The sequence below is a fragment of the Manis javanica genome, chromosome 11 (genome assembly GCF_040802235.1).
Source record: "Manis javanica isolate MJ-LG chromosome 11, MJ_LKY, whole genome shotgun sequence".
NCBI classification, from domain to species: domain Eukaryota; kingdom Metazoa; phylum Chordata; class Mammalia; order Pholidota; family Manidae; genus Manis; species Manis javanica.
In genome coordinates, this window is record NC_133166.1 from 82,482,051 (window position 1) to 82,506,005 (window position 23,955).

The 23,955-nt window shown below is 40.1% G+C and overlaps 1 protein-coding gene and 1 pseudogene across 2 annotated transcripts in view; one reads left to right on the forward strand and one right to left on the reverse strand.

The window, feature by feature from the left end:
* Positions 1–1,044: 1,044 nt before the first annotated feature.
* SLC9C2 (solute carrier family 9 member C2 (putative)) overlaps positions 1,045–23,955 on the reverse strand; it is a 96,440-nt gene continuing 73,529 nt past the window's right edge. Inside the window, exons 22-29 of one of the 2 annotated variants that reach the window (XM_073216769.1) lie at positions 23,038–23,163; positions 17,753–17,851; positions 12,782–12,949; positions 11,750–11,881; positions 7,501–7,686; positions 5,354–5,438; positions 3,706–3,761; positions 1,045–1,627 (exon numbers count right to left, since the gene is read on the reverse strand). In XM_073216769.1, the coding sequence (XP_073072870.1) occupies positions 1,592–1,627; positions 3,706–3,761; positions 5,354–5,438; positions 7,501–7,686; positions 11,750–11,881; positions 12,782–12,949; positions 17,753–17,851; positions 23,038–23,163 (888 nt within the window). In that variant the 3' untranslated portion in view covers positions 1,045–1,591. Of the gene's footprint in view, positions 2,186–3,705; positions 3,762–5,353; positions 5,439–7,500; positions 7,687–11,749; positions 11,882–12,781; positions 12,950–17,752; positions 17,852–23,037; positions 23,164–23,955 lie in introns of both variants that reach the window. The other variant, XM_073216770.1, reaches the window with a different exon arrangement.
* On the forward strand, positions 7,684–11,724 carry LOC140844454 (small ribosomal subunit protein uS8 pseudogene; annotated as a pseudogene).

Sequence of the window (23,955 nt, forward strand, 5' to 3'; positions counted from 1 at the left end):
ATTGCTCTCAATTTTCATAGGGAGAACAGAGTAAGTTGTATTATGCATCCAAAGATTGATCAATTGAGGATGAATATATGACCATTGTGGCTATGAGAGAAGCTTAAGGAATTTGAGAGGCAGTCTGTGTGACTTCAAAGAATCAGCAAATGATTTGGTTATAAGATACGCAGAAAGGTAATCTTGTAGCTCGTGGTGGCCAAAAGCATCCTGATAATGCCTAGAAGGAGGTTTTGTCTTCTGTCTGCCTCGTATATGGTACTGTGCCCCCTACCCTTGTGTAGGGGTTCTCAAGCTTCAGTATGCATTAATCACGAGGAGCCCAGGGGCCAGCTCCCAGAAATTGACCAGAAGTTCTAAATTTTAACAACACAGTTGATTGTGATGCAAAGGACAGCAGACACTGCAGTTCACCTAATACCCATTGCCTGGGTGTGAAAGCACCCAGATTGTATCAAGAGTGGCAAGATGAGAAATTAATTTTAAGATGAGGGATAGGTGTGGCCAAGTGATGGGCTGGACTGGGGTGGTGGGATCCCTTCCTGCCTAAGGGCAAATCTTCAAACCGAGAAAGCTCCCTGCCCTACCTACTCCTGAAAGGCATATGGGGTGCCAGAGGACAGGTGTGGGCTTTCCACCCTAAGGATAAAACTCACTGGCAAAGGATGAAGGAGGTGGTGCCGACCAGGAGCCTGGGTCCATGATAACTTCCTCAAGCAGCTGCACCTGTCCCGACCTGTCTACTTCCAGACATCTTGTTACATCAGAAAACTGAAGCCCTGCAAGTTTCTGCCACAGTAGCCAGGTTCCAGTAATGTGTAGCCCACACCCAATGTTTGCTGACACAAGCGCTCTTCTGGCCACTCAAACACTGCCCTTGTATGTCGGGTATCCAGAAGGTTCTTAATAGTTAAAGTTGGCTTTTTGTGTTTTCTTCTATTACCTCTATCACAGTTTCCCCTTGAGTAAAGAATTGTATATTCTTTCAAAATCTTGTTGAAATGGAAAGGAATGATAGATTCTAAACAATAAACAATCAGAACATAAAAATCAACTTTACTTGACTTTTTTAAATGAAAAGTGATATCAAACAGTACTATGCAATGTAAGATTATTCATTTCTCCTAAACTTTGCTGTCAAAAACTAAGATTATGGAGCATGGTTCCATTTTTCAATATTTACTAAACCGAGTGGGGTGAATAACTACTTTGGAAAATGTTAGGGAGGCATGAATTGAAAAATATATCACAAATGAAAAAATACATGGTTTAGATAGTAACATATTAACAATGCTTTTGATAATTTGTGCTCTTTTATAACTTGCTCTCTTGCTGGATGCAGGATGTCATTTGGTATGCCATGAGTTTTAGGGTATTTTATAATTATCCTGAAGAGTTTTTGAACATCTCACAAATAATGCAGCTACTTACAATTAGAGCTTTTACAACAGTCCATCCATTGCTTGTAAAATAAATGCAGCCATAAATTGTTTCAGTAACTTCTAAGTAATCTTGCCAGATAATCCCTCAGCTCTTGAGCCAGTATATTTGCTTGGTCCTTAACCTGACTCCACATATCACATTAGTCCTATTAATATCCTTTTCTAAAATGGGATCCAGTTTCCAACTGTAAAAGTCAAAAGTAAAATATTAGACTGACCATTTCAAGAAAAATATTATTAAATGCAACCAGAAAACTTACTGAAAGTACTCGATTTTATTATCTGGACCATTCCCTCTAAAAGATCTTCCACATTAAGGGCTTCAAGTGATACAACACAGTAGTGCCCCCTTATCCATGGTTTTGCTTTCTGAGGATTCAGTTACCTGTGGGAAACCACTGTCTGTAAGCAGGTGATCCTCCTATCCTCAGGTCAGTAGTAGCCTGACACTAGGTCACAATGCCTACATCATACACCTCATTTCCTCTCATGTAGGCATTTTATCCTCACATCACAAGAATGAGTACAATACAATAAGATATTTTGAGAGAGACATTATGTAGCTTTTATTACACTATATTGTAATTGTTCTATTTTATTATTGTTAATCTCTTACTGTGCCTCATTTGTAAATTAAATTTTATCATATGTATGTATGTGTAGGAAAAAACAAATATGGAATATATAGGGTCCAGTACTGTCCATGGTTCCAGATGTCCACTGGGAGTCTTGGAATGTATCCCCTGTAGATAAGGGGAAGCTATTGTATTAGTAAATCTGTGCATCTCTATACCATCCAACATCATCTTGTAAAGACATGCTACATTAATTAGTCTATCAAAAGTGCGCTTGAGGAAAAAAGAAATGTTAGGATTGTTGGGTTCCAGTTAACCTTGTGACTGATTACAGGGTAACTGGAAGCTTTTTTCCTAAATTGGCATGAGAACTTTTAAAAATAATGGGGCCTGGAAAGACACTGACAAATGAGGAGTCAATTCGGTCAACTACTTGACTCCCAATTAGATTTCTATTTGTGAAATGGGGTCCCTTTAAGAAAGGAGAGGATGGCCCTAAGGAGAGCTAATTGCTTTCCTCAAAGGCACCGTTGACCATACGTAAGTCAGTGTGACTTTCCTTGCCCCTAGAAACACCCTGCAAACCACCTTGGTTGACATAAAGGACGGTACAGGACCAGAATTTCTCTAGAAGGATCTTACGGTGGCCATCTGGTTGTGAGTATGCTAGGCCAGGGGACTTCTCTTGAAGTTTCACTTACACAGTGCCTCATCCGTTCTTAGGAAGCATGTTCATTTGGGGGGACTTGGCAACTGGGGGAGGAGGGGGTTCTTGACAGCCCCTGAAGGCCAGACCCTGGCCCCTGGCCTGTGCCCAGCACCCTGCGGCCCTATCAGAGCTGCCTTCTCCACCCCACGCCACAGTGGGCTCTGTTCGGGGCTCTAGCTGACTCCTTGAGTACCAAGCCTTCCGGCCCCCAGCTCCCAGCCCCCCAGACCTGCCTTTCCTCTCTGCTCGGGTCTGTGTGGTCAGCACCACTGCCGCCCAACTCCAGGCATGACTTGCAGCACTTCTCAGACATTTCTAAATTTACTCCGATTCTCGAGCAAAATATGAAAAGAGGTCAGGGCAAGACCTAAGTGACTCTCCACAATTAAATAATTTGAAGTCTCTTGTTTTACCTTACAAATTCATGAAAATTTGTTATTCTACTCCATTAACATGTTTGCTTTACTACAAAACAATGTTTCAAATAACCTGATGGTTAGATGTGTTTTCTCCCTTTGAAAGATCTTCAGGTAAAATTAATATTCAGTAAGAAGCCCACGAGCAGCCTGTGGCCTACACACCCCCAGCAAGGCAGGCGCACATCCCCAGGGCATGGTCGCTCTGAAGGGAGAGGCGCAGATATTTAGAAGCTAAGGTCTGTATGCCTGATGTATGACCCTCCCCACCCCTAATCGTGTAAAGACCTACCTTTGAACTAAATATCACAGGAAGAGGTGAACAGGGGAGATTTGGGAGATGGGGACCTGAGGCAAATTAACATCTTTCAAAAATAGTCATAATTTTAATTTTTATGTAATTCAACTGAGCTATATCCCAATTTTTCCAAGTGAATGAGTTGCCACTGAGTCTTTTTCTCATCAACTGCATTTTGCTACTTGACTTCACACAATTTATTTCAGCTGTGTGGTTTTTAATATTTGCAATAAGAAAAATATAATCAAACTGTCAAGTGTATTACCTCATTTTTTCTCTTCCAGTTATATTCTTTCCTGGTCATCCAAACACCAGTGTTGACTGAGCCAATCCAAATATATGCATCAAACAGAAAAATTAAATTAGGAATATAAGAGTAAAGGTAGCAGAAGATACCCTGAAATGCCAATTTGCTTTATCCCAGTAGGTCTCCCCTTTCCCTTTTCCTCTTTTTAATGGGCTCTTTCTTCCTTCAAGGTTTCCCTCAATATAAGCACTGACAAACTCAAATGAGAACAAGCAGATCACACCAATGATTAAAGTGTATAAGACAAGAGGGAGTGCTGTGGACTGTGGCAAACTAGAGCACCTGCTTCCCCCATAGCCAGCTGATACCCTCAGCATTATCTGATTGTTGCCACATACAGGAATGAGGACCAAATGTTGGCAGACTTTCTAGTTTATCAAGAAAATCTTGAATTCTGGATTTCTTTAAGTGTGAAAATTCTGGATATTTATACTTGACAAACTAACTTCAAAGTTTTAAAAGAAAGTGTGTCTGTGGGTCAAATTCAGCATACAGGCTGGATCCAGTCTGTAAACCTGCCATTTATGACTTTTGTCCCAAACTCACTGGGGAATAGAGAGTGATGTATTTCCTTCAGTCTAAAAATAATTCCAGAGGACCTGAGGAAGGAGAGAGGCCTACAGGCCCATGAACAGTAGGGACCTGTTACCTGCCGCCTGGCAGAGCTGAAGATCTCTGGCTCAGTAGCCCTCAGGGTGCCCCCAGGGGGCTGACACTAGGCCCTGAGCTCCAGGCCTTGCCACAGACTCCTGTGGCCTCAGGCTGCTATGGAAGCAGCAGAGCAGGAGACCTAAAGAGACTGAAGCCGGGTGATGACTGTGTCAATGTGCTGGCCAGCTTGACAGGAGACCGAGGAGCAGTGGGGGGATCCCCCAAATCGTGCTGCATAGGACTCAGAACAGGGCATGAAAACTGAGGTGTAAGTTTAAGTTGAATGTGCTTCCAGGGGAGAAGTAGAATCCCTTACTGAATATACATCTTAGGAAGGGCAGAGACCTTGTTTGGCTTGCTCGCCAAATAGCACTTGGCACAGTGCTCAGCACAAAGTGGAGTTGCAGTTACTAAGAATTATGCAAATTATATATAAAATGTTAATAAAAAGTCACTACGCACACAATTGGAAGTCATGTAAACCCCTCCCGCTAATTAACAATTCATTAAGAATTGTGTAATGTCTAAGCTGGCAGCGCACATGAATTGTAAGCACCCGGGTGGTGCCAAGCAGAGGGCCAAATCAAGGCTGACTGTGCTCTCAAACTGGAGCAGTTGGCAGATGAGTAACACAGGGCTTGGTAAGGCAGGGACACTGAGCTCCCAGCAGAATTATGTGGCGCTAGCCTGCCAGGCCAGGAACAGAACACAACATAGAAGCTGCTCTCCCCTGGCGAGGGTGCAGAGGGAAGGACATGAGAGATGAAGGAGCCACCTGGATCCAGGCTCTGAAATGTGACCTCCCAGAAGCAATGGGGCAGCCAGCGTGGGCCCAAGGATGGCGACTGATGATAAATACAATGCCCTCAAGTCATTTTCTTAGAATCCAGTGAACTTTACATATACCAAAATTCCTTTTCGGTGGTTTTCCTACCACCAAAGGGCTACCCCTTACCCATGAACTCGGAGTTATTTTTGTTTTTGCCAGCCTCGTTTGCTAGGATAACCAGCAACTTGCTTTTATCTGAAGATCCCTGAACCTAAGGAGAAAAGTCAAAGTTAGTCAAAAGAGCATTATCTGATCTCTAAGCTGGCTGCTTCCCAACCTTTCCAAAGAATGTAAGAAATCGGTAGAAACCTAGAACTAGGCCTTCACCCTAAGCTCTATCTTTTTCATATCCTCCTTAATGTTGTTTCAAGATGTTTTGGACCAGCAAATTACCTTTTGCCTACTTATAGACATCAGAAAGGAAATCTCTGCACCTTACTTGTAACCAGACTGGAAATTCCTTTTGGAAAACAGAGAATCCCCAGCTTCTACGGAGTTACTTCGACCCCTACTATGACATTCAAGGGCTCAAGGCCCAGGCCCCAGCCTCCCCAGATGGCAGGATTCTTTTCTTAGAACTTTTGGCCTGTGTGCCCAAAATCCACCCTCCCTAAAGTAGCACACAAGTAGCAATTGTAACCATAATTTCTAGGTACCAGATACCATTATATTTAATCCTCACAATAACCTTATGAGGTGGCTGCTGCTATCATCCTCATCTTTCTAATAGGAACCAGAGGGTAGAGACAGCTTGCTGATGCTCAACACCTCTTAGGCACAGGGGTCAGGTTTCAAATCCAACTCCAAACCCTGATGTCTTAACAAACCAAACTGTGGGTATTGCTCCCACTGTTCCAGAACTCATCCCCCACCCCTTGTTTCAAAGCTAAAGGGATTTTCATTTTTCATTTAAAAAACATTTAAATGACCTTCATCCACTGAATTGTTGAGAGGTATAAAATAAGAATGTGATGAAAGGCACAAATGCACTTTTTATGAGGTTTACCCACATTTCCAGGGCATAAATTTTCATCTTATGTAAAATAATTCATTTAATTAATTAATAGATCAAAGCATTGATTAATAGATCACAGACCAAAGGGTCTCTCCCCAGGGGGTAGAAATTAACTACCAGATTAAAGGGATGTCAGCTCTTCTCATGCCTCTTGAGCCTCCCTGCTGGTGGGCTCCACCCATCTTGGCCCATAAGAGACCTTGCTTCTACTCTCATCCTGTGTGACCCTAGGTGCTCACACTTCTCCCTCCCTTCATCCTGAGGCATGGAATGGTGAGGTCCAGGACACTGTCAAGTTATGCCCATCGTCCCTAACATGGCAACAAGGTGACAAGGCCACTACTACTCAGCTCCCTTCTTACCAACCATTGCAGATAGTTCAAAGCCACACTAGCATATGGCCTTGGAGTGAACTAGGAAATATGCACACCATTTCCTCTGTTATGGGTTGAGTTCATTCTCCTTGGTCCTTGTCTCCACCGCAACAAAGAATTGCAAGGCAGAGACACAATAGTGAAGCAGGGCAAAAGTTTTATTTGAATACACTCCACGGGGGCCAGAGTCAAGGTAGACAAAGGCCCAGAACTTTGGGGGGAGGGTCTATTTGTCACCACCTAGCTAGGAGGTATCTTTTGACTGACAGAGTGAGGTCTTCTGCTTGACAGCTCTAGTTATACACTCATTTCTCTTGGTGCACATGTCTTTTCCCAGAATGCACATGGAAAAGCCAGAGGGAGCAAAACCACAATTTTATTTTAATGAGAGTATGAGGAGTATGAGTATGTGGTTGGGGCAGTTCTTAGTTTTGTTCCCGTGAGCCCCCATTGGGACCTGGTTGGGACTGGTTTGGCCTGGTCCCCACAGGCAGGAAGTTGCCTCCCTGCAAAGCCTTTGTTGTCTGCACTGGGACCCCCTACCTGGGAAGTTTGGGCAGTTTTTTCCTTGAGCCTATCTTCTCCTTCCTAGGCTGCTAATGTCTATCTTTCTATCTAACATCTCCTCTGGGGAAGCAGAGCCCCATGCCAAGGCACATGGCTTGGCAAGCAGAGAGGAGGCAGATTCCTCTCTTGCCACTTGGTCTTACCCTGCACAAGGGTACAACCCACACAACAGTCCACAGAAGCTCTAGGAATGTTTTGTTAAGTGTGGGTGAGAACTTCAGGGTCTTAAATTTCTTTTTAAGGTGATCAGTTGAGTTTTAAAGTTACTTATGGGCACCATGAAAAGCAAACGAGTCTTCAGAAATGATCCTCCTTACCTGCTCACAGGTTCTAGGTAAAATGCAAGGTGCACAGTATGATTCCTCTGTCTTAGTATCAATCACACTGCCATACACAATAATCACGAATTTCATGGTCATGTTATCAATAGTCATTTCGTTATCGTTTGACAAAGTCTCCACGTGTGCCTGATTAAACTTCACACACTTCTGAAACGTTAAGTCCTACAATAAAATTACATTTTTTCCAGTACAAGTACATAGAAAATGACACATGGTATCAAGAACAAAGCAAATTCACTGATTTAGACATTTTCTGTGAGGGTGTCATATAAACCGTGGGACCAAAAGACAGAATTAATTTAGAGTTCAGAAGAGCCCTCAACAAGATTATGAGCTCAGAGTTTTTATGTTGTTCCTACCAGTGGCCTGGTGTGTTAATGTGTTTGTGTGAGCTGGGGATCAGCTGCAGCAGGGCAGTCAGCTATGCCTTGTGATTTGGGTTTTACCTGGCAGTTAAGCAAATGTCCCACTTGACAAGTGAACAAACAACCAGAAAAAAGGAAAAGAACAAAGCAAGGCATTGGGTCAGAATCATACTTCAAGACTCAGAAACATGTCTTTAGAGCTAGAAGGAAGCTGTGTGTATGAGCACACAGTTCATATGTTGATGTTCTGACCCCCAGTGTAACTCTGGGGGAAAAACCTTTGAAACCAAAATCAGTCAAAGGGAGAAATAATGTGGGAGAAACCAGCTTATTACTTATAAGCAGTCATCCACTTCTGCTCCCCCATGTCTTTCATGACCCGGCTGCAGAAAGAGATCCAACCTTTCCAGTCCAGATAAGCCCTCGCTCCCCCATATAATTACCTATTGATATGGAGGTGGACTACTTCTCTCCACCCCTTATCAACACCTACTGGTAAGGAGATGCACTAAGGCCAGGCTAGAGATTCTGAAAATACTGCAATTTTACCCACACCCAATCATCAGAATGTGACCTTATTTGGAAAAAGGGTCTTCACAGATATAATTGTTTAAGTTAAGATGAAGTTATCCTGGAGTAAGGTGGGCACCTAAGCCAATATGGCTGATATCCTTAGACAAAGGGGAAATTAGGCACAGATGCACTTAGAGGGAGAGCTGCATGTGGAGATGAAGACAGCCATTTAGAAGCTGAAGATAATCCCTCTAATTCTTAGTAGGAACCAGCACTGCCAACACCTGGATTTCAGATATCTAGCCTCAAGAACTGTGGGACAATGCATTTATGTTGTTTAAGCCCCCCAGGTTGTGGTACTTTACTACAACAGCCCCAGAAAATGAGTAGATGAGCCTTGAGGCCCTCTGAACATGTCCAGCCACAGAAAGTACACAGCTACATGACCCAGTCCTCAGGACTTGGTCCCTGACACTTAATTGCCAAGGACACCAAAACACATAAGAAAATATTATATGTATTATAAGAAAATTATATATATTATTAATGCTATAAGAAAAAAACCATATACTTTTTCTTATATATTTAAGATATAAATACATATAAGTATATAAGCACAGCTGGGGCACCAAAAATATTAAAAAATTGGCAAACATCTAGAATTTTGTAATAAGAAAATCTAAAAAATAAGCTATTTTGGTTTTTAAATGCATGTAAATTTGGTTTCTGTGGTTTTAAGAAGGGGGTGCAGCATAATTTTATCACTGCCTAGGGGTTCTAAAAGTCCTAATTGGCTAGTTCTTCAATGAAAAAATACTAGAAGGAAATAAGTCTAAGTGTTAAATAGAGATACTCTGGGCTGTAAAATCGGGGTACTAAGTTTTTATTATTGTTTTGTATCTGTATTTTCTAAATTATATAATGAGTATGTGTTGTTTGTGAATTTTTTTAAAATAAGCCTTATTATTGAGTCTACCTGACTCCACACAGTTTTAACCTATTGATTCTAATGCTCTCCTCTGGGAATTAATACTAGACTCGAAACATGTCTTTTTTCTCATGAAGCAGCAAAGCAAAAAGAAAAGAGAAGAACCTGTATCTCCTTAGTCTTCTGCTAAAAGTTGTCTGAAAATTGTTATTGCCACTTAATAAAAAACATGACAGCCTTAGTCTGTCATGCTAATTTTTTAGGCAGTTTTTTAGGTTCATAGCAAAATAGAGAGGAAGATGCAAACATTTTCCACATACCTCCGTCCCCACACATGCATGGCCTCCCCCACCGTCAACATCCCCCACCACAGGGTACATTTATTACAATTGATGAACCTACATTGATACATCAAAATCACCCAAAGTCCATAGTTTACTTTAGAGTTGACTCTTGGTGTTGTATATTCTCTGGGTTTGGACAAATATATAATGACATGTACCCATTACTCTAGTATCACAGAGAATTTTTACTGCTCTGAAAGTCCTCTGTGTTTCACCTATTCATCCCTCCCTTCCCAGCTTCCTGATCTCATTATTGTCTCCATAGTTGAATCTTTTCTAGAATGTCCTACACTTGGAATTAGATAGTAGGTAATCTTTTCAGATGGCTTCTTTTGCTTAGTAATATGCATTTAAGTTTCTTTCATGGTTTGATAGCTAATTTCTTGTCAGCACTGAATACCCCATTGTCTGGATGTACCACAGTTGTTCTATCCTCTCATCTACTAAAGGACGTCTTGGCTGGTTGCTTCCAAGTTTTGGCAATTATGAATAAAGCTGTTAAAATATCCATGTGTAGGTTTTAATGTGTGCACATGTTTTCAACTCATTTGGATAAGTATCAAGGAGATCAATTGCTGGATAGTATGGTAAAAGTACGTTCAGTTTTGTAAGAAACTGCCAAACTGTCTTCCAAAGGGGCCATACCACGCTGTACTCCCACCAGCCATGCATGAGAGTTCCTGCTGCTCCACATGCTCACCAGTACCTGGTGGTGTCAGTGTTTCAAAAATTGCTGTTCTAATAAAGTGTGAAGTGATATCATGTTGTTTTCATTTAATTTCCCTGATGACATACAGTAGGGAGCATCCTTCCATATACTTGCCATCTGTGTATCTTCTGTGGTGAGGTGTCTATGAAGATATTGGGCCCAATTTTTAATTGGGCTTGCTTTCCTATTTTTGAGTTTTATGAGTTCTTTGAATATTTTGGATAACAGTCCTTTAGCAGATATCTCTTTTGCAAATATATTCTCCCAGTCTGTGGCTTGTTTTCTCATTCTCTTGAGACCTGCTCATTTTTCCACCCAACATTTATATCCAGTCTCTCTATGCAATGAGTATTATTGAACTTCAAATCTGTCACTTTCCCAGTTCCTGACTCATAGTAGTGGCTCAAATAATTATTAAATAGTTTATAAGTATAGGATTGTAAATTATGCCACTCCAAGAACAGATTTGAGCCACTACTTTTTGGAGAGAAAGTTCATAGAAGAGGCCCAATCACCTTAATAAAGATTTGACCTCTTTCTACCATCTTTCCTTGCTGACATAATGGTATGCATAAATGTCCTGGCTGATGCTTGTAAGAGCATCAGCAATGCCAAAAAGAGAGGCAAACACCAGATTCTTATTAGGCCATGCTTCTAAGCGCCCTCGTTCAGTTTCTAACTATAATGTTACTCTGGTGAATTTAAAATCATTGACAATCACAGAACTGAGAAAATTATTCTGAACCTCACTGTCAGGTTAAATGAGTGTGGCATGATCAGCCCCAGTTTTGAAGTATAGCTCATAGATCTAGAAAAATGGCAGAATAACATGTTCCTGTCACATCAGTTTGGTTTCATTGTCCTGACAACTTCAGCTGGTATCATGGACCATGGAGAAGCAAGACAAAAACAAGCAGGAGGGAAAAGCCTGGGATTACTTTTCTAGGGATATAATATACACGTGCAAATAAAATGCCTCAATGGACAAAAAAAAAAAAAAAATTTTTGAAAAAGCAGATTTATATTAACATAAGTAGAGGACTATAATAAACACTAGACTGAGTGTTCATTAACTCATTCCAGTTAACGCTATCCTTGGTTCTTGGGGATCTACCTAGTTAATATTTCCCGAATCTACTTTTATTTTTTTTAAAGAATGACTGCTGGTAGCTTGGGAAAATTAGCTGTGACAAGAAGATTGATGACCTGCAGGAAATCACGATAAGAGAGTGTTTAAAAATTCTGGAATCTCATTTAGAAGATCAGACATAATCTTCCTTTCTCTCTTTGTTTCAAAAATATGAAACGCATTTTGTAAAAAATGCAGTAAATAAAAGTTTATTCATATTTTAATCATGTAACTTACTTCATCAATGAGACTTGATTGAAAATATTGACAGGCAATACTGATAGCAACCTTTAGCCATATTTTATTTTCCAGGAATGGCCAGAAGGTATCAAAACTTGCATATAAATCCTCCAGAGAGATAAAACAGGCCTGAAACGATAAGGAATCAAGCAGCAAGCTTGGTTCAGAACTAAACAATAAGGCATCAGAAAACGAGGTGGCTGTAGATTTAACCTTCACCTAACCTCTTAAAAAAAATCAATTCTAGTATAATTATGATACACTGCCATTTAAATACATTGTATTTTGGAGAGGTTGTTCACTATAAGATGATAAAATTTACAGTGTAATTAAAGGTATAGATAATAATAAGTCAGAAAAATTCATTCCAGTCAATAACTATGCTAAAAGGTATGGCTCATGAGCCCAAAATTTAGGAACTCAGCTACATAAACTTATCTATTTTTATTGCCACAGTATTACAAATAATATTCACTTCTGTTCCACACACCTCTAAGATCCAGACCCTGCTTAATCGCATCTAACAGTCCCAAAAGCTTGAGAATTCTTTGTAAGCAGAAACTTTGGTTTGTTTCTATTTGAATCCCCTACACCTAGTGGATTATCAGTCCCCTTATTTGTTGAATAGGCGTACTTAGCAAGTGCCAAATGGAAGAAAGGAAGTTTAAAAACAAATAACTATTCTTTTAAAACACTGCTCTCATAATGGGGCCATTTATTGAGCATCTATACATGCCAGGCATTTTATTTAGGTATTTTCCTAATCTTCATAACATCAAAAGTTAGATACTCTCTCTAACAAGGACACTAAGACTAAAAGAGGTTAAAATATCTTATTCCAGATCCCCCAGCCAGGATATGAGAAACTAAATCTGTACTTTCTCAACTAGTCTATGCTGTTTCACAATAGCTGGTTGGGTGACTCAATAAGATAGCAGGACCTAAAGGAAGAAAACATGCAGGCTCTCCTTATTTTTTAGAGGAAGAATTAACTAATAACCCATGATATAGACAGAACCAGTTTCTCACCTGTAAAGTAGTTTCACAGACGACGCTATATTCAAGTTCCTGCCTAAGCAAACAGCACAATTCTCCAATTATGTCTCCGCTAGTGCAGTACTCTGTAAACAGGGTTTTGTACTCTCTATCAGGTCTTAGGCCACTGTCTATTCCATTGGTACGGTTGGAACTATGCAACTGCACAGGGAAAAACATGTGCAAAGGGAAATACATAATTAAAAACCCTTGCCCAAACCATAGGAGCTCCCACGATTTCTTGTAATTATTACAATGGAAGGAAAAGATTCTTTATGAATCATTTCAGGAGTGAATAAGGAATTAGTCTTCACAAAAATCAGTTTCTTTCACATTTCAATTTTCCAAGGCAAGCATTGTTTCTGATCTTTAGCTTTACAGATGACCTGTATTTACAACTTTCTACCTATATCTTCCTTACATAAAAATCCTACGAAAAGAAGTAACTGGCAATCTGCAGCTAACTCAGTCACCCACTCCAAATCTATTAGCTATGCTTATTATTACGCTCTAATGCCTCAGATGGAAACAAATTTTTTGTTTGCATGGATGCATCAGTTAGATAGCATGAATTATTATGCCTCCAAACTGAACCATGATTTCAGTAAAAGCCTTGTATCCCTTTAAAATGCTTAAGAATTAATACCATGAGACACAACAGAAAAAGTTTTTTCTTTTTCTGATTGAACTTAGGATGGTTATTTCTGGTAAAGAACTGGTAGGCATGGGTGGAGGGTAGGAAAAGCAGGCTATCAGATTTCAGGAGGAAGTGCAGGAGATCAACCAGAAGAATTACAGGATTTTCCAGAAAGTTCAGCTGCAAACATCAAAGAGGAAGCCTATTGTTCAGGACAAAGGGAACAGGAACAGAAGAAGCTCACTGAAGGAATTGCTGTGACAACTGCCCTGCCCCCTCTTCTAGTGATCCTAAAGAGATCATTCTGGATTATGTCATGTCAGTGAGCCCAATGTAATCACATGAGCCCTCAAAAGTAGAAAAGTAGAATCAGCCAGAGAGAAGAGGCACTATGAGAAGGACTGGATGTGCCTTAGCTCTGAAAGGTGAGCACCTAGCAGGCAAAGACTGAAGCGGAGCTCCAGGAGCTAGTGGTGGGTCCCAACTGCCAGCCTGCAGAGAAGCAGGGACATACGTCCAAAACTGTAAGGAACTGGATTCTTACAACAATAAGCCTGGAAACCAATTCTGCTCCCAGAGTTTCCAGAAGGAAACACTGCTCTACCGGCCTTTTGATTTTGACCTTGTGAGACTCCAGCAAAGAAACCAGCTAAGGCCATAGGGTCTTTGGACTACAGAACTGTGAGATAGTAAGTCTAAGCTGTTAAATTTCTAGTAATTTTTTAGGGTATCAATAGACTACTAAAAATTTTCTTTAGCCCAAATATCACTGGACTTATATTTTAAGAAGCCTTAAGTAGTCCAATCATTTTTGGGGAAAATTCCCCAAAAGGAACATATATGTTGTAGTTTTTAAGTGTTTGATTTGGCATATTTAATAAATACTGGTAGCAGTATATTTTTGTTATGATTCTAAGGGGAACATAGCACATGGCTTCTAATGGAAGAGTATAGAATAATGGCTAAGGACATGGATACTAGAGGCTGACTCCATGGGTTCAAAGCCCTCCTTAACTTCCTTCTATATGCCCTTGAAGAAAGGTGGGGGGGAAGGGCAAGTAAATTAATTTGTCTGTGCATCAGTTTTCCCATGGAAAAATAGGGCTGTTATAAGGATTTCAATGTCAAAACATAGTGCCATTTTGACCACCCTTTTAAAAATTATAACAAACCTCTTTATCTTTCCATCACCTTTAACATACTATATATTCAACTTACTTATTTTGTTCATTTTTCCATCTCCTCCTATGCCTTTATTAGAAAGTAAACTCCAGGAAGGCAGGGATTTTAGTCTGTTTTGTCAATTTCATGCCTAGAATGAACAGTGCCTGCTGCATGGTAGTGATGAAGTAAATATTTGTTGAATGAATGAATGAAACTGAGGTAGGGCAGGGACATGAGACAAGCATCATGATTAACTTTTCCTGCCTATGATGAAAAATACCAAGATATAAATAGTATAGTAAAAACAGGAGGAACCCCATCTTAAGGCTAAGATTCCATTTTAAAAACCAGGGAGTTAGGAGGTAAGATTCCTAACATATTACATGGTGATCAGTCAATAACTGACCCTATCTTAAGGCAGGGCAAACAGTCCTAAATGGTGTGTCCCCAGTGCTTGAGGGTAACCACTATCTTGGAGAAGAACAGGATCAAGAAATTTCTTGTGTTGGATTCTCCCAGAGGAGGACACCTCCCCAAATCACTCACGAAAGGCGTCTCTTGATGCAACAAGCAAGAGGAATTTATTCAGGAACCAGCTAGCTGGGGTCCAAGTGTTAGCCCGACGCAGCGGGTCTCAACAAGGACCCCGAGCAGTCAAAGCCGGAGGTTTTTATAGCATTTTCTAAAAAGACAGTATTGTTCTACAAGCACATAACAGGGTTTTTTTTTCCAAGGACACATAAATCTTTGGTTGGCGCCACATCCCGGGGGTTTCACGAGATAAGAACACCCTCAGCCATACAGTGTTTCAGCAAGATAAGCTTGGTATGTATGACTAACTGACCAAGGTTAGCTGTCTGAAGGCCGCAGCTGCCCACCACCTGGTGTTCATGATTAACTTGTTTTTCACCTTGTTTTTCAAGGGCTTTCTGAACATATTCAGAAAATGGCCTCTGGGTTTCTTAAGATGGCTGTGCTCAGGCTAACCTGCTGTCTTCACTGAATGTTTAGGTCCTACACTTGCATTAAGTTTATCTTACAAAATATCTATAGGACAGACTAAGGATGGTGACATAGTGTCTCTCACTGGAGATAGATATCATGAGACCAGAAGTCAAGCCTATACCCAACAACCCCCCACCCGTTGCCCCATTCTTGAAAGCCATAAAAAACAGAATCTTAAGCCTCCGAGTACACCTTCTCTCTGAGGTTGCCTGCACTCCCCTTTCTTTGAGTGTGTACTTTTTGCCTTAAATAAAGACTTCTTACGGCTCAACTTACTGTGTTTTGTCTCTGCACTCTTCTGGTCGTAAGCACCTTTGTTACTTAGTTATTTCATTCAGTTTTCTAGACTTAAGTACTAGTCTTCTCTCTCTGTTCTACTCCAGACAAGTAGGGAAAGGCTACTAAGATCTCTGATTTAGGCTTGCAAGTTCCCATCACCCAGGTGCAGCTGTACAGTCATGCTCTTTAGTAGCCTTTCTGAAAATCTCCTTTATTTGCCTTTGGGAAATTCTCAGAACATAATCTCACTCCAGCCAGGGCTCTTCAGCTTCCCCAAATTCTAGGGTGGTAGGGGCTTAGTTCCCACACCATATAAATCCAAGTGGACACTGGACACCTGGTGACCCTGGGTTCAGGAGTTGACAAGGGATTTGCTCTATGTTGAGCAGGAGTTCAATGAACTTCCCCTTCCTCCCTCTGTTCTTCCTTGCTCTCTACAGCCTGCAGGCTGTTGACATTCACTAGTATTCTCATTTTAATGAATTCCTTCCTTACCTACACTTGTCCGACCTGTTTGAGAATTCTCTCTCGTTCAGAGTCAAGAACCCCCCGTTGAGGGTTTCAACTAGTGCACAGGGAGAGACCTCCCCAGACTCAGCTGCCTGACATCAAAATGTGCTAGACACTTGTTGGGGAGGAAATTTCCTCTACCCCTCAAGGTTCTTCTAGCTGGTCTGAGAATCAAATTGACATGAAGCAGATTAACAAAAGAAAAATACAAAGTTTAATATGTACATACAGGGAAGCCATAAACATAGGTTCTAAAGACAGGGAGAATGAGGTCTTGGTCCTGAACCAAGGAGGTGAGAGTTAGAGGGTCTGAGACTTCAAAGGAAAAGGGAAGTAATTCACAGGACTATGAAAAAAGTAAAAAGTAAATGTTTGATAAGGAAAACACTTGACGGGCCACACAGAAACAATAGAGCACAGAGAGGAATTTTAACAGACTTTGCCACCTTCCTCCCTGTCCACCACACCTAGTTTACATTATAATAGAGCTATCTGTGGTGATAGTTCTCCTCCTGGAGTAGTTCCTCTACCTAAATTCTTTTTATGCAGTTGTGGGTGGAAGGTCAGTGTTTCTTTGTGAGTCTTTTGGGCCTTGATTGTTCACAACTCTGAAATAGTCTGCATGCCACAATGGCACCTCTTGAAGGGCCAGCTCTTGGTCCCTCCATACTTAAGAAGTTTTTTATGTGTGTTAGTATTATAATATTTATTTCCATGATCAATTTTGGTATTCTTAAGGTCTGAAATACCCTTTCCAAAAATAAAAAGCCAAACTTATTATTTGTACTATGATAAGGGTTTGTCACTTGTAACTGTCATCTAGAATCTGGAATAATTTGGGTCATAGGCTGGGGTTCACTCATATATTCAGCTACTAGGATTCAGATTCTAAAGGATTCTTGCCCTCTCCCCATACTACTGACAACTTTCTCTCTTTTTCTGGTCACCAAAAGCCTTTTTTCGGTCAGATTAAAAGTTGTATTTTCAATCCTCACCTATTTGACCTCTATAAGGATCTGACATTTGCATTCATTCCCTCATTCTTGACTCTCATTTCCTTTGGGTAAGTAACTCAAGGACTCCAAGTATTAGGTTCCTTCTCTGAACATTATGGAAAAGACTGCTTCCTCTCAGGATTGTTGCAAAGAATAAATAAGGACTCTGCACGCATTTTGTAAAATGGGAAGCACCTTTCAGATGTTGGCTATTTAATTATCTTTCAGTTGTAGTGTTCACTCTGCACAGAAACGGTTTCATTTGGAAAGAGATTATGCTAAAAATGTGAAACTTTCTTGGTTCCTAAATTCCTCCTTAGGTTATAATTACATGTTTCAAAATACAACTTCAATAAAAAATAAATAGTCCCTTACAATTGCCGTTCCTGAAATAATTAAGTAGATTCCTTGGGGCATTTCACCTTCTTTACAAATGACATCTCCATCATCAAAATAGGCAAGTTGGGCTCTTTGCTGAAAGAAAAAAAAGAGGAAATAAAAGAGAGTCAACACAAAAGCTTCATAGTCAATACAGAAATCAGATTTTAATGGCGAAATGGTTTTCAAGTAGTAAAAAACCACAAACTATGTTATGTGGTTTGTTAATGAATTACAATGTGCTGATATGCTTCATCCATGTTTCAAAAGAAGACAGCAGGCAAACTGCAGACTTTGTGATTATTACCTGGCACAGTGACTGGCAGAAACACCCAACGAATGATAAGTGGGAGTTGTTTACAACAAAGTGTGGTTCTCTGACAAAGGAGACAGGGACAGGACACGCAGGTAAAATCCAGAAGTGCCACAGGACACCATGTTGGGTGGCCAGGGAAGACTGCAGAGGAAGGAGCGGCTAAACTGAGAACTGGGAGAAAAGGAACAGCCAGGATGGGATGAGCTGAGGACCATGCAGGACAGAGGATTCAGTATATGCAAAGACCCAGAAGCAAATAGGGTAACTGCAGAAGAATCAATGCATCTCAAACAGGGCTGAGTTGCCAATCAGGCTTTGAGAGGCATGGAGCCTGGGATTCACAATACTTTCATGGACTCACAACATTTAGTTTCTTTTAAAATCGGAAGGGAATAAAACAACTTTTAGGTAAAGGAAAATGTTTTAAAACTGCAATATTTAATATAAATATATTCATCATTATGCTAACACAGTTGTAAAGCATAATTTTTTGTACTTTTTATGGAGGAAGAGACCCACTAAGGCAAAAGTGGCCTGGGCCCATGAAAGTCAGCATGTAGCCCCTGAGGAGACCGGAGAGGTGAGAGGGGGCCAGGTCTGGAAGGATTCTGCAGGCACATTAAAGACTCTGAGCTTTTCTCAAAACCAGGGGACCCACTGAAGGGTTGGTAACAGAAGAATTAATGGTGACAGATTCGCATTTTGCAAAGATGTATAGGAAATGTTTCCAAATCATTCACAGTGGTTATCTCCAAGTGTGAGGTGGAGGAGTAAATAGTTTTCGCTCTTCATTTTATACACTTGTGAATTATTTGACAGTGTTGGATAAGCATGGATGACTTCAAAATTTTTCTTGAGAAGCTCACCTAAAGCCAGCTATCCAGCTTGTATATTATTCATTCCTTGTTTGTCTACCCTTGTTTCCCTGCTCATCTTTATAGATTCCCTTTTTAACTAACCACACGACTTGGAGGATGAAAGAAGGCACAAGGAGGTAAAATTAACTATTGTGGCTGTGATGGAGAACAGGATTGAAATTACAGGCTGCAAGGGGTGTTTGTTTACTATGTGGATTTTAGTTATTGGCACAATCCCTGGCTGTCTCCAGTGAGAATAATGGCTGTGTGTTCCCAATTTGTCTCAGTTTTTACCCTGGCAAAATCTGATTTAAATGGTTATCAAGAACCAACAAACATATTAAGGAAAAAGGCTACCTAAAGAGTGGGAGAAAGCTGTAAGGGGGTCTGTAAGCCCAACAGCTTTGCATAGGCATGGCAAGTTAATATGGAAAAAAGGCTGTGCCCTGGTCACACATTCACTTCAATGTCTGTGAATCATTAATTTAAAGAGTCCTATTGCTGTCGCATTCACTCGGATGGCCAGTTAATCATACTCAAATTATTACCCATGAAGAACCGATGTCTCATTTCATTTTAAATTGGATTTTTAAAAACCTGAACAGGATGCCAGTTATAATAAACACCTATTAGATAACCTCCTTCCCAGTCCAGCCTGTCTCCCACCTCCCACTCCTCTGCATTTGAGGTCTGTTTCAGTCCACCAGGTTTCCTCCTTCTCACAGCTACACTAGTACTCCCCCATGCTGGACATCTGATCCAAGCTAAGCTGGCTTTATTTCTCTCTCAAGAATTTGAACAGAAAGATAAAAAGCCTGGGAGTTGAAACTAAGTCATCACAGTCACGTATTAGGAGGGTCAGCAGATTCCTACTGAGACAGGGACTGTGGGTTTAGACAGAGTAGGGTTGAGGGCCTCTGGAAAAAAAACCCTACCAAAACTCCATGTTAAACAATTAAGTAAAGCCAAGTCACATTAATTCCCTAAAGTAAAAATATCAAACTAGGAATATAAGCATTCTTCAGTGAAATTAGTTAAAACTAAAAAGCCAGGAGCAAGTTGACCTAGAAATTTGAATACACCCCAGATAAAGAAAAGTATCTCAGCATAGCCTCTATTTTCACTGTGTCAATTAAAACATACCATAGTAAGATTTACTGTAGCCTGTTCAAAGGCCAGCTTATTTAGAAAAAAATCTATATTAAAGCTAAGATTACATTTTAATCAAACAAACAATAACCCAGCCCATCTTGGAAGCAAGGCAGTCAGTCTTAATTGATATGCTCCCAGATCAAAAAGCAGCTCTCCTGGGAAAGAATCAGAGCAGTATATTTCTTGTGTTAAACTAACTTTGAAAAATAACCCACTGATAAGAAACTTAGTGTCTCTTCAAAAACAAACCTTTTGAGACCATCTGGCAGGTCCGCATCCCTAGCCCTTTGTCTCTCAAACGCCTTTAAATCCCGTAGACAATGCACCACCCCAGACTCTCTTGTCCCCTCCCAGCATAAGCTAGGAGCTCTTTCCTCTTACTTTATCTCTAAATAAAAAGCCTCTCAGTTGCTCTCCTACTTTGAGTGTCTGCAAAGTTCATTCTTAGACTCCGTGAACAAAACCCCCAGCACCACCACCACCACTGATACCCCTGCCCTGAGTTGGCCTGATTCCTCAACTGGTTCTTGGCTCCTGTATATCTTTTCAGTAAACTTCCCCTTTGCTCAAACTAGTTCAAGTAGGTTTTGGTTACTTTCCAGGAAAGGAGTCTTAATTTCAGTAAATCTGAAATTAATTTCAAAAGAAAATTGTTTTACTATCTGGCATGAGGGAAATGTTAGTATGACATAAAAGAAATCAGATATTCAAAGTTATAAACCCTATAATCCATACAACATCTATTTAAAACCAAAACCACAGACTGGTGGTCCACGGGTCACATCCAGTCCATGCATGCGTTGCCTTTGGCTGGCAGTATTTTCACAATTTTGAATTGGTACCAAATTTTAAATTCTTGGAAACTGCCCATAAAAATTCAGATTGACAGCTTCTCTCTTTTTTTAATTTGACCTATACAATATTAAATCTATTAGGTAATTTTCAGTCTTCAGCTTATTTGGTCTCTCAGCCTCATATGACATAGTTGATCACATTCTCCCTCATGAAATACTTTTTTGCTTAGCCTCTGGGAACCAATTCTCTTTTTGTTGGATTACTACCTGATGGATTACTTCTCAGTTCATTTATGTCCCGGTTTTATTGTGATATAAGTAATATACAGCACTATATAACTTTCAGGTGTACAGTATAATACTTGCCATACATATATTGAGAAATGATTACATAAGCTTAGTTAACATCCATCATCGCATACAGATAAACAAATTTTTTTTTCCATGTGATGACAACCTTTAGGATTTAATCTGTTAGCAACTTTCAAATATACCATGCAGCAGGTTAACTACAGTCATCATGGTGTACGTTACATCCTCAGTACTTATTTGTCTTATAACTGGAAGTTGAAGTTTGTACCTTCTGACCCCTTCTCACCCCTTGCCCCACCCCATCTCCTGCCTCTGGTAACAAATAAGGGTTCTTTATCTATTCCCAAATCTTTTCACTAATTCTGCCTCACCTCCCCACTTCTAATGTTGGACAGTGCAGGACTCAATCCTTGGATGTCTAGTATAATCCCTTAAATTATGTCACCAAGTCTCAAGGCTTTAAGTATTATTTTTATGCTAATAACTCAAAAATGTCTACTTCCAGTTTGGCCTCCCACCTGTACTCCAGCAATTCACCCAGCTGCCTGCTTAACATCCCCACTTAGATGTTGCATACCTTCCTCAAACTCAACCTATTCAAACTAAATTCTTTCCCCCTCCATATAAATCTTCTCTTCCCCATCCTAGTTAATGGCAGCTCCACTCTATTTGCAGACTAAAATCCTAGAAGTTATCCTCCTTCCCTAAGACTCCTTCCACTGGCATCTATCAGCTCCAGCTTCAAAGCATATCAAGAGTTTGACCACTTCTCCTGACTTTCACTAGTCCAAGCCGTCATCATCTCTTGCCTCCATTATTGTGATTACCTACTAACTGGTCTCCTTGGCTTGCCCCTGACCCCTAACGGCCTATTTTCAACTCAGCAGCAAGACTGTCATTTTTAAATGTAAATTAGATCATGTCACTTCTCCATTTAAAACTTTCCAATCAGTTTCCACGTAATTCAGAGTAAAACCCAGTCCTTACAATGGCCTATAAAGTCCTACAGACTCAGGCTCTCTTCAACTGCTCGAGCTCCATGTCCTCCCTCCATCATTACTCCTGCTACAGGGGATTTTGGGACATTCCTTGAGCAAACTGAGCACACCCCACATGTAGGCATCGTACTTGCCTGGAATGCTCTTCTCCCAGATATCTATATGGCTGGTTCCCTCACTCCTTTCAGATCTCTCTTCAAATGCCTTTGACTACCCCATATAAAATAGCTACCCAACCATATTCCCTTTCCTCACCTTTTCTCCATAGCATTCGTCACCATTTGACAGACTATATATTAATGTGCTGGTGTGCTTATTGTCTATCTCCATCCATATAAAGTCCATGAAAGCAGGGACTTCATTTATTTTGTTCACTGCCATATCCCCAAACCTAGAATAGTCTCCGGTGTGTAAATTCAATAAATATTTGTCAAAAGAGTCCAAATTCCTATAGCAACATTCATTGACTTTAGACTGATCATGAACTCTTGAATATACCACAGTCCTCACTGTTCCCTATAACACTATACCCCCATTGGTTTTACTTTTATATTACTTGTCTGGCATGTATACTAATTTAAATTTGAGATCCTTGCTCTAAAAAGTCTTTTCCAGTGCAGAATGCTACAACATAAAATGAGATAGATCATCCTAAACAGATTTACCACTTAGGCTCAAAATGAAATATACTCGCCTGGGTTTGGTGGGCCTCCAATTCAGCATGCCCTTCACTGGCCGTTACAGAATTCCTGGCTTTGGATAAGTTTTTTGTTAATCTTGCATGGGGGGGTAGAAAAAATGGAAAAATAATTTTCATCAAACTTGCCAGAATAAAAGATAGAAGAATCTTTACCTTAAAGAACTTGATGAGATCATCTTCCTTTTCCAGCCAAATGATATTATCAAGGTATTTGTCAGGAGTGGGGGGCGGGACTGCCATTGGGAAGTTATTCAGTTCTTTTATTTTTGCAAGAAGTACCTGAAAACAAACAATCAAAGTAATGGTGATCAAATCTTGTAAATTAAATGGGACAAAACTAAGGAAATTTAAATAAACTACTACTATACAAATTTAACCTTGATTTTGACTCACGGCTTCTTTCGTCCTGTTTAAATTATCCTCTAACCTTTTTTTGTCCCTATTCCACCCCCTTATTATTTTCACTGATATATTAACATATATTTATCATCTTTATAATGCTAACACTGTATTCTACTCTGTCTTAATCTCAAATAATCTGAACTTCACAGTCGACTATTGTACAATTTAATGGCATGTTCTCTCAAGTTTTTTCATGTGTGTGATGTGCTTCTCTAAACTCTTGTAATTTGGGGAAATACTGTTCCAGTTTTGTGGCCTCTGAGAAGCCCTCTCTGGCTTCCCTAACTAGGTAAGTGATGATCTCTTACCTGCTTTATTCCCATGGCACCCTCTAAACATCCCCCTTATGGAACTCATTACATTGTATTATTATTCTATACAATAATACATTGTATTATCATTATTTTTACTTATCTGTCTCACCTTTCATATTATGTAACTTGTGTTGATTAGATGAATAAATGACTAAATGGAAGATGGGTAAGAGCCCATGGAGTTTGGTGGTAAGGTTGTATTCATTAATTATCCCAATCCCCTCAAGAGGCCATGGCATGTAGTAAGTATCCAACATATATTTACACAACTAAATTGAATAGATTTACCTAACTATTTATGACCTGGGATTGATCATTATATCTCTTAGGCTAACAATTAGGCAATTAAGTAGGA